The 13,551-nt window shown below is 40.1% G+C and overlaps 1 protein-coding gene across 1 annotated transcript in view; it reads right to left on the reverse strand.

Moving 5' to 3' along the window:
• Window positions 1-890: 890 nt before the first annotated feature.
• The window catches only part of helz (helicase with zinc finger), a 70,459-nt gene continuing 57,798 nt past the window's right edge, over window positions 891-13,551 (reverse strand). Inside the window, exons 26-33 of the mRNA XM_042484739.2 lie at window positions 12,820-13,007; window positions 11,748-11,952; window positions 11,517-11,599; window positions 10,866-11,379; window positions 9,564-9,828; window positions 8,607-9,273; window positions 6,619-6,910; window positions 891-5,948 (exon numbers count right to left, since the gene is read on the reverse strand). Of these exons, the coding sequence (XP_042340673.2) occupies window positions 5,551-5,948; window positions 6,619-6,910; window positions 8,607-9,273; window positions 9,564-9,828; window positions 10,866-11,379; window positions 11,517-11,599; window positions 11,748-11,952; window positions 12,820-13,007 (2,612 nt within the window). The 3' untranslated portion in view covers window positions 891-5,550. The remainder of the gene's footprint in view (window positions 5,949-6,618; window positions 6,911-8,606; window positions 9,274-9,563; window positions 9,829-10,865; window positions 11,380-11,516; window positions 11,600-11,747; window positions 11,953-12,819; window positions 13,008-13,551) is intronic.

The following is a 13,551-nucleotide window of genomic DNA, read 5'->3' on the forward strand; positions in this document are numbered from 1 at the left end:
CCCTCAATGTTAGTGAATGGGACACAGGCCAAACTAAAAACTCAAAAGTACACCAAATAAATGTTTCCCAAAGATGGTTTCTGACAATGAAGGTAGTTCTCATCACCCTGATGTTTGTTCAAGTGTTTGTTTTTATAAGTTTGGTTTTAAAGTGTTATTAGATTACACGGAAAGGGGATGTTCCACATGATTGACAGCTGTGACAGCCAATGCGTGCGCTAACATACAAACAAAGTTGTTCGCAATTGGTCAGGTGTTTTCGGTGTGAACCCCCGCCCAGCGCATACAACGCTACTGCGCAGACTCTGACTTTCCATGACATCACTCGTGCAAAATGGCAGCGCCCATATTACGGATATTTTAGCCTCACTTAAGAATAGGAGGGGAAGTGGAGGCGCGTCGTCCATCTTTATATACAATCTATGGTTGTAGCTGTAGAGAACCAAACACAATTCACATTAAATTAAAGACTGCTTGTGGTGTTCCGCTGTAAGCAAATTATACAAATAGGCTTTTTTTCTAGATCTAAGTACAAAAATGATTAAATACATCATTTGACTAGAGAAGTTTCAATAGTACTTTAAACTAGGCTATCTTGGTCAATATCTTAAAAGTATTAAGTATCAATACACTGCCCTAACTGTACTACACACCTTGCATCTCTTGGCATTTAATATGTTTGAATGCATCCATTCACATGACGGGTATCAAATTAGATTGAGAAAAAGGTATGAAATGATGCACTCTGGTGGTATTGGTATCACTTTAAGGGTACTGGTATTGTAAATGATGTTCAGCTGTACTACACAGTGATATATTCAATATAGGCACAAAGGCCTCTCTTCTGTGTAATAAAGAGGACGATAAAAAAGGGACAACACCCAAGCAGCTTCAATAAAAACACTTTAATAGAGAAACAAATAAAAAAGAAAATAAACCTTTGAAACACAGTCTAAATCCTTTATTATAACCACCACCAATTGAAATGAAGAAGAGTAAAACAGATCTATTCATTATTTTGTACCCACGAGGGAGGAACCAATGGGACTGGGAGGCTGGGAGAACAGGTGTGCCATTGATTCACTGCAGCGAGGGAAGAACAGAGGAGAGCAAACAGATAACAGGAAGAGATGTGGCGTTTATAGAAGGCTGAACACAGTGCTCTCTACTGGCTGGGCAAAAGGTTGCTCCCTTTCCATGTGCCAGACACACAAGTTGGTTTCAATTTCCTTAAAAGGCAACACAGATTTATTTTTTTAGGAAAATAATTCATGTGATGACACATGGTGCAATATTGCTTGGTGAAAACATTTCAAATCCATCTTCATTATAAGAGTAAAGACCCTCCTCCAGATCCTGTCACACTCATTTTGGAAACAAACAAAAGGAAAAAAGGACAAAAAATGAAGTCTTAAAAACAAATCAGCAATGCCGAAAATTTGTAAATAAGATCCCTTTGAAATGTCTTTGGCTCAATCTCTTCTGCTTAAAAAATAAATAAAAGAGAAGAAGCGGTGAAATATTAGTATTGCACAACTTCAGAGATTAGCCAGGACTGTTTTCAGGGGTAAAAAATGATTCCCCGAACAAACAGAAGCTTCGGAAATCCGTCACACACCAGGGAGCAACCTCAGCTGTAGCCCTGCTAAATAACTGCAGAAAAAAAGAACTTACATGACCATTACATATTCGATTGACATGTTAGTAAAATATCATAAGTTTTGTTGATAATGTCACGAGTTATTGTACACATCAAATAATATACCAAAATTTGACTCTGTAGGTTGAACGAAAGCTTTTTTTTTTTTTCTTTTTCATTTTCTTCATCCACAAATCAATACAAACTGATAAAAACAGGGATAAAAGCCAGCCAGGTCATCTCAACATGCATGAAAAGAAAACAGTCTTCACATGAAGAAAAAAAAATCCATGTTGATTGTTGTACAGCGGTGAGAACAGAACAGGACAAATCCAGCAACATATACTTCAAAATATGTATTGTACAGTGAATACGTTTTCTTACAACAGCTGCAACAGAAATTCTCCTCTTTGTCAAATCAGCCAGACACCATCTTCAGAAAAGAAAGAAAAAAAAATCTAAAAAGTTACAACAAGATGTTGCAACTACCGACTGGGTTGTTGTTGTCCATTTCTAGAATTCTTATTATTTTTTGTGAATTTGCATAATTAAAAAGGGCATACCTCTTCTTTGAACAGCTTCTACAAAATTGAGGCGCTCCCAAAGTTCTTGTTTGTAAATACCTAGAAAATGCATATTTACAAGTATGTGTTGTTCTCTGCTAAGTCAAAATATCTGGACCTTCGTAATACAATGTGAAAACTTAAAAACATACAGATAAAACCATGAAGCTCTCCGCTGACTGTTAAAAACACATCTAGGTTATTAGTCGTGGGGTACTTGCTTTCTGAGAAAGTGACACTTTAAGAGATTTAACAGTGAACAACTGCTGTATGAACGCCATGAAACAGCAGGATGATGTTACAGTTTTATCAATTTGCAAATGGGGCAGTGGTGTTTTTTTTAACAATTAAAATCAATGACACAGAACAAGAGCACTGGATGACAATTTCCAGTATTGCTTTCATCGTAAAGGAAAAACCTTGGCAGATAAAGCATCAGTATCTTTTTTTTTATATTTTACCTGTAAGGGACTTCAGATCACCGGGGCATCAGTATGTTAGCTGTGAAACGCATGTGCGTGTAAGCTGTGTGGCCTCTGTGTGTGTGTGTGTGTGTGTGTGTGTAATTACAAGCAACTTACTGACTGGAATTCAAACATGATTGTTCCTGTTTTATGTTTGAGTGTTTTAGGTTGTGAGAAAAGACAGTTATGTGGGTGCTGCAAATGTAAAGCTCAGGGCTTCTTCAATTAAAGGATATCTTTGGTATTTTTCAGCCTAGATTCTATTTTGATATGTTTTTGTGTCTAAGTGACAAATGCTAAGCACAATTCTTTAAATTGGTCCTGTATAGAGATAGAGCGCTGCAGCTGGCAGCTGCGTAACAGGCTGCAGTGTAACCCTTTGGGGCATTTGTGCAATTACATCCATTCAAAGTGCTTAATCCAACACAGACTGAACATCATACAAGAGTATGATGTTTTTTGTTTAACCATAAACAGCCCAAAAATCACTATCATCAAACCCAACAGACTCAGTTCAAATAAACAGTACTTTTAGAGTCAGTATATTTTTACATCTAACTGGGTGAATGAAGGTTTTTTTTCAAACTATCCAGAGTTGGAGATTATTGAAACAGTGGAAAGTTGAATCAAGACAGTTTTCATGAGTTTTATTTTGTTTGACTTTAGGTGAAGTGTGTTTTATAATAATAAAATATCTAAAATATTTGAATGGAGTCTGGTGGTTGGCAATAGCAATTTCCCAGCAGTCAGTGGCAAAAACAAGTACTTTTCATGGATGTTAATTCATGGTACATAAATGCCCTGAATTGTTTCATTTAAGTCTCTTCCATCTCACTCAATACTGAACCAATTTTAAAAATTATTGTTCATATTAGTCACTATTAGACACGGGAAACATGGGAAAATAGGATTCAGGTTAAAAAATATCACATTTACCCTTTTAGGCAAAGGAGTGAAATTAATCTATTGCTTTAAAATTAATATAGACTTTTGAAAAAAAAAATTGAATACTGTAATTCTCTGAATGACAAGGAATAACGTACACAACATTACAGATTCATTCTTGTTATGCACAGTCTAAAAAACAGACACATTAGCAGTCATACGTCTTTGAACAGATTACGTTGTTTCACTTCAGAATTTTTTTGGTTAAATCTCATGTAGAATGTTGAAAGTGACAGGGACTTGTTAACGTTGAACACCCTGAAATTAGAAAATAATAATAAAAAGATAAATATTAGGGACAGGGAAATGCTTTTGACTTGCAGTTTTACTGCCAATGATCAATGTTTTATACTCAGAGATTAAAAGATTGTCTTACAGAGAAAATGGACAATGATCTTTGGGCAGTCTGGCTTTTAGTATGAAAAGTTATCTAAAAATTGGGAAACGACTGAAAAAGATCTGCGAGAGCAACTGCATTATAAGAAGCTAGACAGCACCAACGTTCTGAATAATGTACAGTATGCTGTATGCTACACTGAGACGCCTAGGCCATTTACAATCCCATAAAAAGCTGCAAACGTGAGTTTATTAATGTGCATTCTAAAATGTTAGGGTACTTCCTACAGTTTTAACATACTACAGATTTAACCAAAAAAAAAAAAAAGGCTAAACTTTAGCGTGTTTAAAGATGTCTGACTGGCAGTGTTGATCACACCCTCAGTTTCAACTTACTTATCATGACACACCACTCTGACCTCACCACTCTTTCTTCACTTTCACAAACCTTCAGAGTACTGCAACCTTTAAAAAAAAAGCTCAATGTCAATAAGTGACAAAAAAAACAAACAAACAAACAAAAAAAACAACCACATTTTATATCTCAAGCAGTTATTGAAACATTTCCCTGGTAAAGATCTTTGTTGACACAAACAAAAGAAATAAAATAAAATGACTAAGCATCGGCCACAAGCGAAGCAGTTTGGGATAATCTTTCATAGAAAATGACGTCTGATGTTCTCTGATCCTTAAAACAAACAAAGAAGGAATGACATGGTTGTTGCTATTTTGACATTGTCACACTGTATCTATTGTTGCTGATGAGACATTGATGAAAATTAAAATACACGATCGATATCTGCATTGTTATTTTTCAGTAAATAATCACATTTACTACTTAATCACAGAAGATAATTCCCAGCTATTCCCAGGGTGTCTAAGAATTAAGGATCAGAAGCCAACAAACAGAAAATAATTCATAATGCAAATGCTAGCATGATACAGGAATTTAAGGACATGTCTGTGGCATACAATTCAGTCTTTTATTTTCTTTATATTTACAGATTAGAGGAAAATTTATCTACTTCTATACACTGTTCCATGTAGTTTCTGTGTCGGTTGACCACTAAGCTTTTGTCCGTTACCACGACTACAGTAGTATGAAAATCAAGACGTAACGTCCACTCAAAAACTGAGGAATACAAAATGATAAAAACTTCAACATACTTATTTAGTAACCAACAAAATTAACTTCAATAAGGAAAAATATGCAGGTAGCTAAGTGGTCAACCAACTCTCTCCTTTTTTATTTTTAATTTTTTTTGTTGTTTTTTTATAACTTTTTTTTTTAGCATTACGTACATATACAAGTGTAGATAATATAAGTATATATTCATATATACATAATGAGTATGTATATATACCAGTAATGCATTCATTATATATACTTATTTTCTTCACAGATATGTGAAACAGGAGAAAAGATGGCTGTTACAAATAAAAAGTTAAAATGAAACAAAATGCAGAAAACAAACCTACTGATAGAAACAATTTGTAAATGCACTTTGCACTATTTTTTTGTGTTTTTAAAAACAGTTTTTCTTTTTTTTTTTCCTTGGTTTAATTTTATATTTCATCACTTATTATGTGGGAGAGGTGACACTCATTTAAAGTAGGAATAGTACCCATTGCTACCATTTGAACTTCCTATACTCAGCTCTTGTAGGAGGGAGAGAGGGTCGCTGTTCTTTTTGACCTGTTCAGGCCGAACAGCTCGGGGTTTGGGTGGAGCACGGAGGGCGCTGGCATAGGACATGGTGGGTGGTTTGCTTAAATTTGGAGCTCCCTGGCTGGCCTCTGCGGGAGCCTGCGGCGGTGGCGGTGGTGGCTGCTGCTGCGGCTGCTGCTGCTGCTGCTGCTGCTGCTGCTGCTTATTATTGGGCATGAGAGGAGGAAACTGTCCAAGGTGCTGAAGGGAGGTGAGGGGGTGTGGGTGCGTCTGCTGTGCTGCTGTGGCCTCGGCCTTCACCTGCTCGTCCGTCTGACGAAGGGCCTTGGAGGCTGTTAGACCCAGAAAGAAGACACGAGAAGAAGAGAGAAAAGGTGAAAGATAGGTGAATTAGACTTGGATGGAACATGACAAACACTAAAACTAACAAAACTAGAATTACCACCTTGTGGTTGTATGCCTTCATGAATCTGTCAAGTTGCAGTTACAGCAGAATCCAGGAATTCGGATTCACAGTGACCTTTACTTTTGACCTATGACCACCAAAGTGTAATAAGTACACCATTGACTCAATGTGGGCATTTGTGCCAAATTACTTGCTTTCACAAGAAAAAAAAAACAAATGCAAGTTCACAGTGACCTTGACCTTTGATCTTTGGCCACCAAAATCTGATCAGTTCATTTTAGGGTCCAAGTGTCATATTTGAAAAATTCCCTCAAGCTCTATGTGAGATATTGCATTCACAAGAATGAGACAGATGAGGTCACAGTGACCTTGACCTTTGACCACCAAAATATAAGTTCTCTGGTGAGTCCAAGTGGACGCCTGTGCAAAATTAAAAGAAATTCCCTCAAGTCGTTCTTGTGATATTGCTTTCACAAGAATGGGATAGACAACCCGAAACATAATGCCACTGTTCACAGCTGTCGCTGGTGGGGAAGCAGAACAGTTCAGTGTATTAGAACACACTGCCTCACAACACCATATTTGCCGATACTTACCTAGAAGGTCCCGGTGCTGAGCGAGTGTGCCGGCTCCGTTACATGGAATGTTCTGAAACGGACCGGGACCCCCACCATTACTGGGCCAGAGGTCATGTGAAGGGTAACCATAGGGGGGGTGCGGGTGCTGATGATGCTGTATGTGTGGATGAGGGTGGTCCTGGGGGTCTGACGTACAGGGCTGGGACTGCTGTGACAGGGCGTTGTGGGCGTTGGCTGGAGACGATTCATCTGGATAGCTGGAGGAGATGCGGCGTTGATAGAGAGGCCGGCCTGGACCTCTGGGTTCATACTGCACGGACAGCAAAGACAGGGATGAAAAGAGACAAGGGAAAGAACAAGCTACTGAGTCAAACAGGATGGTGAGCAATATGACGTTAAAAAGAGAAGTGACGTGTAGCTCTGGAGAAGCAGTTATCTATAAACAACAAGCACAACATCTTTTTAGCACTTACTGATCCAGTAATAGGGGAATAAATGAAAGAAAAAAACACTCTTGTGCAAGTACTTGCCAAATCACTGATAACATTCTGCTCCATTACTGTGCTTTATTTTTTGTTATTTTTATTACTGTGCTCATTGTTTTATGAAGATCAAACTACCACAGTATTAATATAACTAGTCCCTCTAGTGAAAGTCTTACTCATCAAATTACACTTGCCACTACTAAAAACAAGACAAGAAAACAAGTGTTTAACACTTGTTTGCTTTACCACATCACACATCCATAATCCATCTTCTCCTTTAATACATTTGAGCTACACATCTTCATATTCATTCTGCATCTTTGTCACATGTAGGTGAGATGATGTAAATTATCCAAATATGCCTGTCAGCACAAATGATTTAGATTTCAGAAACTGAAATCACTACTTCTTGCAACATTTAGAGCTGGGTGTTTGGCAGAAGCCTGACTGGGCTTGTAATGCTTGTAATGTAATGCTTACAACAGTGCCAGTGTGGAGACAAATTAAACCATTTACGGTATTTAGGATGGGTGATGCCCAACTTTCCCCTTTTACAAAGATTGTCAGACAAGTAGAAAGAGTGATGAACAAGTTGTTTTGTACACTTTGCAATGCAGGGCTTCTAACAAAATTGTTTATTTATGCTGGCCCATCATGATTAAAACATCTGCAGCCATGCAACAGTGTTATATTTTTGGAGCTGGATGGTTCTTTAGGAGGGCTGTTGGAATATGTATACTGTTATGTTACGGTTATTGACTGCACCACACTCTAGTAGCACAGAATGCACTCCAGGCACAGACGGAGCAGCAGAACGACAGGTGTAGTGAAAGTAAAACTTAACTGTTTTACTTTTACTTGCCACTGATCAATTACCCACTTTGCAATAAAAACACCACAAACTGCTCCCCCTGTCAGCTACCGCCCGGCACAGATTCTAACTCTGTGGAAAACACTGCAATGAACATACAGTACTGTGAAATACAACAGTTCATAGTTCTCACTAATGTCTGCAGTGAATTCTACACTTTACACTTGTATATATGTTTATATGTATAGTCTCTTAGTTTTTAGTTTTTTAAGCGTATTCCTTTTATATTCTATCAATATTGTTTTCTCTTTTTTCTCTTTGTTTTTACTCTATGGCGCTGCCACACCCCAATTTCTCAGTTTTGAGATAAATAAAGTATATCTATCTATCTACCTATCTACATGTGACTTTGAGTGCTGAATAAGCTAGCCACATCAAGACGGGCATGAATTGGGTAATTCCAATATGAACCCCAAAACACCATCCAGGATATTTTGGGATCTACAGGCATACACAGGTTTGTTCCTTCAGACATACAAACAATTAAAAAAGATGTAACTTGAAATACCTTTACTACAGCATCTTCCTTGATTATTTCTTGCCTGCACCAAAGCCACTGTACCCTAAACTCCTTTAGTTTAGATATTTATTTCTAGTTAAGAAAATTTTTAGGGATCCAAGTCATGATCCAAATAAATGAATAAACTTACCTCATCTACATTGTGAAGGGCTGTGGCTGCTGATGCTCTGGGGGACAGTGGGTGGTAGGACTCCTGGTCTGGACCTTGACTTTGTTGGTGTTGCTGCTGCTGCTGCTGTTGTTGTTGTTGCTGCTGCTGCTGTTGCTGCTGCTGCTGCTGCTGGTGCTGATGGTGGAGTTGCATCAGGTGGACTTGCTCCTGCCTGCTGGGGTGAGCCATGATGGGCAGTCCGTAGGGAAGGCCATGGCCCTGGTTCCCTAACAGATGGTTCTGCTGCGGTGGGCTCACTGACGCAGCTCCACCGTGAGGCCACTGGGCCTCTTGAAGAAGGTATTTGACCTGGGAGGGAGGGGGGCTGGCAGAGTGGGCTGGTGGCTGGTGTGGGTAGCTACCAGTATTGTACAGGGGGTTCCCCGGGTGCTGCTGCTGCAGGGCTGGGTTGTTAAGAAGGTTGTCGTTAAGGAGATCGCGGCCTGCATCATGGGAGTAAGGTCCTGATGGGAAAGGGCCAGCATGATTGGATGTGGCAGCTAAAGAGGATGACGGGTCACCTGAGGTACGGGACTGGGACTGGCGGTACTGAAGGAGACGAGATTGGGGTGGGGGCTGCATCTCAGCTGCTTCCCGGGGTTCAGGCTGTTCCTGGGAGGGCATTTCTCTCAAGAGGCCCGGGTACCTGGGAATGAAAATTAATCTCTTTACAGGGTTCCCACACCGTTTAATGTACAAAAAAATGGAAAAAACAAATGTTAAGAAAAAAAGCCTCTTAAAAAAAAAAAAAAAAAAAAAAACCCAAACAAAAAAAAAAGACGCCAAATTTCCAAGCAAACATGCCTTGCGGGCCTGCAGCTTAGTGATGAACGTAAACAACCAACACTAATTTCATCCAGGTTTTTCATGACTGTGGGATCCCTGTCTATAAGACCATTAAAAATGACAAACATACAAACTGGTGCTCAGTCTAACCTGGTGAAAGGTGGCCCAGTGGAGGCAGAAGTAACAGCTTCATCCTCTATGTTGGCACTAAGACCCCAATTAGCTGCTCGTAGCAGCTGATGGGGGAAGCGAGCCATGCCGGGCTGAGCAAGGTGAGCAAGCTGTTGGGGCAGAGGGAAGGCGACGCTGCCCTGAAGAAAAGGCCCTGCTGCTTCCCCCCACTGACCCAGTCTGGCTGCTTGCTGCTGCTGCTGTTGCTGGCTCAGGGCCTCTAGAGCCAGGGGACCCTGGAGGTCTGAAAGAGAAAATCTGTGATTAGTATTAGCGTCACTATATACTAATTTGATTAGTTTAAGAGTCACTGGTGATGTCTTCATGACTCGCTGAGCTAAGGTACTGTACACTGTTTTAGTATGAGTTATTATGTAGTTAATATTTTTATACAGGAAAGGTACCAAAAAATTAAATATTATTGCATAAATGTTTTACATATGATAGAAAACAGTTTCCGTGCCATCATAAGCAATGCAGAATTTACAAGAATCCAATCTTTACATCAAAAAGAACTGATATCACTGTGGATGAACACATTGCTTGAGCAGTGTAATAAACAACACTAGCTTTAGTCCAACAGATAAGATACCAAGTAATAATATGGGCACACATGAAAGTGACAGTGAATCTGGATGAGCTTTGTAAGCCCCTTTCCCAATTCACAAAAAAAACCCCACCTACACCCACCAACATCTAGCTTTTTAATGTTATGGGAAAAGTCCCAATGAGCACTCACACCGTGGTCAAATGACTCTGCAGTACTCAAGGGTATTAAACGCCTCCGATCCGAGAGTAATGGAAATACAACACCTGAGTGAATCGCTAATCCTAGCCCCTATACTCACTAGATGCATACTCTTGTGCTGCATAGCTGTGTACACAGCTCTGGTCTACTGGCATAGGAAAGGAATTGTCAAAACAAGCAAACATGTACATCGGCTAATTTTGGTGGAAAAGGGGTGCAAGAGTGGGTCAAGGAAGCTACAGATAAGCCGCCTCAAAAACAAAGGATCTAAAACAATGAGTCAGATTACCAGGATATGAACTCTTTTCAAGATTTTTTTAAAACACATTTTTCCATCACTGCAAGTCTCAACTAAACAGCAATGCACACGTCAAGAAAAAAATAGTAGAACAAGCAGCATGAGATCTGCTACATCCACAGTTGATTAATTAATTAACTGAAAGAAACTTTGACCAGAACAAATACAGTTACATTTAACATTCTAGCTTTGAGGATTTCCCTAACCAAGGAAAAAAATGTGATGCTCCACTCACCTAAACTGTCTCCCAAGCTTCCCTCCTGTGCGTCTTCCCCAAAGCTATTGACCCTGTTATGCTGTGACAGACCTGGGTGGTGGCCTCCTGGGTGGCCCAATGGAGTCCTAATGGAGCTACTCATCTCCTCCACCCCTCCAGGCTCCGGCCCGTCCAAAGTGGGAGACTGGACAGCTCTGTGAGCGGGTATGGGGCCACTGAAGAAGGAAGCGCTGTGGCTACCAGCAGTGTAGGCAGGGCTGAGCTGTTGCTGCTGCTGTTGACTCTGTTGAGCCATGCCTGGGTGCTGAGGCTGGCTGACCCGATAAGGAAGCCTGGAGACTGGATACTGAGGGGGGAAGGCTCTGCCACTGGCAGGATGTGGAGGAAAAGCTGGGTTGGGTGGTGCCAGGTGGTAGTTGAGGGGTCTTTGGGCAGCTGAGGGATCTTTTCGATGGAGTAGCGCATTGGGAAATCCAACTAGCCCGTCTGACTGCGAGTCTAGACTTCGACTTTGGCCTGTGTCTAAATCTCCCTGGACCAAAAAATAAACACCAAGTCAAACACCACGAACAAATATGAGTGGCTCTACATCAAACAAACAAGTTATTTATTATTTAATAATAATAATCATAATAATAAAATAAAATGAAATAAATGTCAACGACTTACCTGTTTTTCCTTCATGTCTGCAGTTTTCCTCTCTGGTGTCTGAAGGCGGCTCTGTTCTGACTTTGGACATCCTTCTAATTTACCTAAGAAAGAGTCAAAAACAAAATAAACATTACTAAAATATGATGGGCTATTTTAAATGGTTAGTTCTTTCTATTTGAAGGCATGAAGTTATAGGTCGTTTTGGGTGCGTTGTGGTTGCTTGGTGTGGTAAATAAAATAAAGGCACACCATTTCTGATGGGGTCTGCCTGTAGCTCCTTGTCAGGGCTGGGCTGACCCATTCCTAGAGGAGAGGGGTGGGCCACCCCACTGTAAGGGATGGGGGAGCCTCGATTCTGGGCCTGCAACAGATTGAAGTTGTAGGCCATGGCTGCTGGGTGGCTCATGATGCGAGGGTCCACAGCAAAGCGATTCTGGTAACCTGGCCATGGCAACTAAGGCAGTTGAAAAACACAGATTAGCAGATTATTGATCAAGAAATAATGACACAGGAAAGAGGCAAACACATACTGTGGGTTATGGACAACACATTGACAATAACGGTGATTACAAACAGTAACATATTAAACAAAACACCTAAGTTTTAGTCATTTCATTTCAATTTTGATCACATGCACAAACAAACCACTTAGAAAGTATGGCATTAATGGTTTAATGGTAATGCCTACACATACTTCTATATTGTACTAGAAATCAAGTAAAGCTTTAATGTCCATAAAATAGGGGATACAAGACAAAACATTATTTACAAATTACATTACATTACAGAAGACTAATCTACAATAAATCTCATTGCATTTGGGTAATATGACTCAAGGCAATGTTGAGGTATTATTTTGCCTGTGGTATACCAATATTGAGAACAATCAATAATAAATCTGAAGCAAATACAGTAATAGCTTAATATGATATTTTTTAACCTGGAATGGCATCTGTGAATGAGTAAATTCTAATTGCCGCCTTGCAGTTTTACGTCTTGAAGTTTACTTTTATGTCTGCCCAGACTCATATGTAGCCATGAAAGTTGACAGTGCTTTCAATATAGATGCTGCAGCAAATGAACTACAAATGTCTTAAATGCTGATGCTCTAAACGCATCTTCAACTTGGCAGTGCAGAAGATCCATGCACATATTTTACACATTTTCTCAGAGGTGCAATCTTAAAACTAAACTGATAGAATCCTTTGCAGTAAATGAAATCTATGACTTTGGCATGTGTTGCACATAGACTGGCTTAGTATATATTCTTACATATGCGCATCTGTCGGTTTCAGTTTGTTACCAGGGGCAGAGAACTTACAGGCAGGGGCATGGACATGACCATGTTTCCACCATACACGGCTGGGACGTAGAGGATACTGGCGCCTGTATGAGGATCTATCCTCTGAACTGGACTGGGTGACTTGCCCATGCCAGCAGGTGTGCCGCCCAGGGGGGGTGTGAATGCCCGAATAGGGTTTCCCATCAGCACAGCTGGGTTGGGTTGGACTGCAATGGGAGAAGAAGGCATGGTAATATAATCAACGCAAAAATTCTTACCCAGAATGTGATGACAGATCGATAGCAAGTGATGCAAAAGCCCAAGGCATATCTAAATATTCATAGCTTGGCAATGTTCAATCCTAACCTGCATGATTCTATCAGAGAGGAGGGTAAGGTATGAAAAGCCGATGAGCAACCTGTATTCAAGGTAGTGTTTTGCACAGATTTCATTTAAACTTTTATTCCGTTTAGGGTAATGGAACTGGCTGACAATTTGCAGCAGCTGAAACAAACTGATTGTCTTCCTGTAGTAAACTGCGTATCGACTTCTTGCTGTTTTGTTCAAGGCTGCATCACACTGATGGCTTCAATAGCCTCAGGCCTTCATGCATCCATCTGGGCTGCTGCATTACATTGGCTCATATCAAGCTGTCAAGATGTTTGCCTGTTTGTGTATAGGGAGCCTGAGTAAAAGGAAACACTAGAAACTCTTCCACTGTTGTAAGCCCTAACCACAAAATACAAAACATTTGGTGACAAGAGGAGAAAT

This window comes from Plectropomus leopardus, chromosome 3 (genome assembly GCF_026936395.1).
Source record: "Plectropomus leopardus strain MGB_pleo_1.0 chromosome 3, ASM2693639v1, whole genome shotgun sequence".
In the NCBI taxonomy this organism is placed as follows: domain Eukaryota; kingdom Metazoa; phylum Chordata; class Actinopteri; order Perciformes; family Serranidae; genus Plectropomus; species Plectropomus leopardus.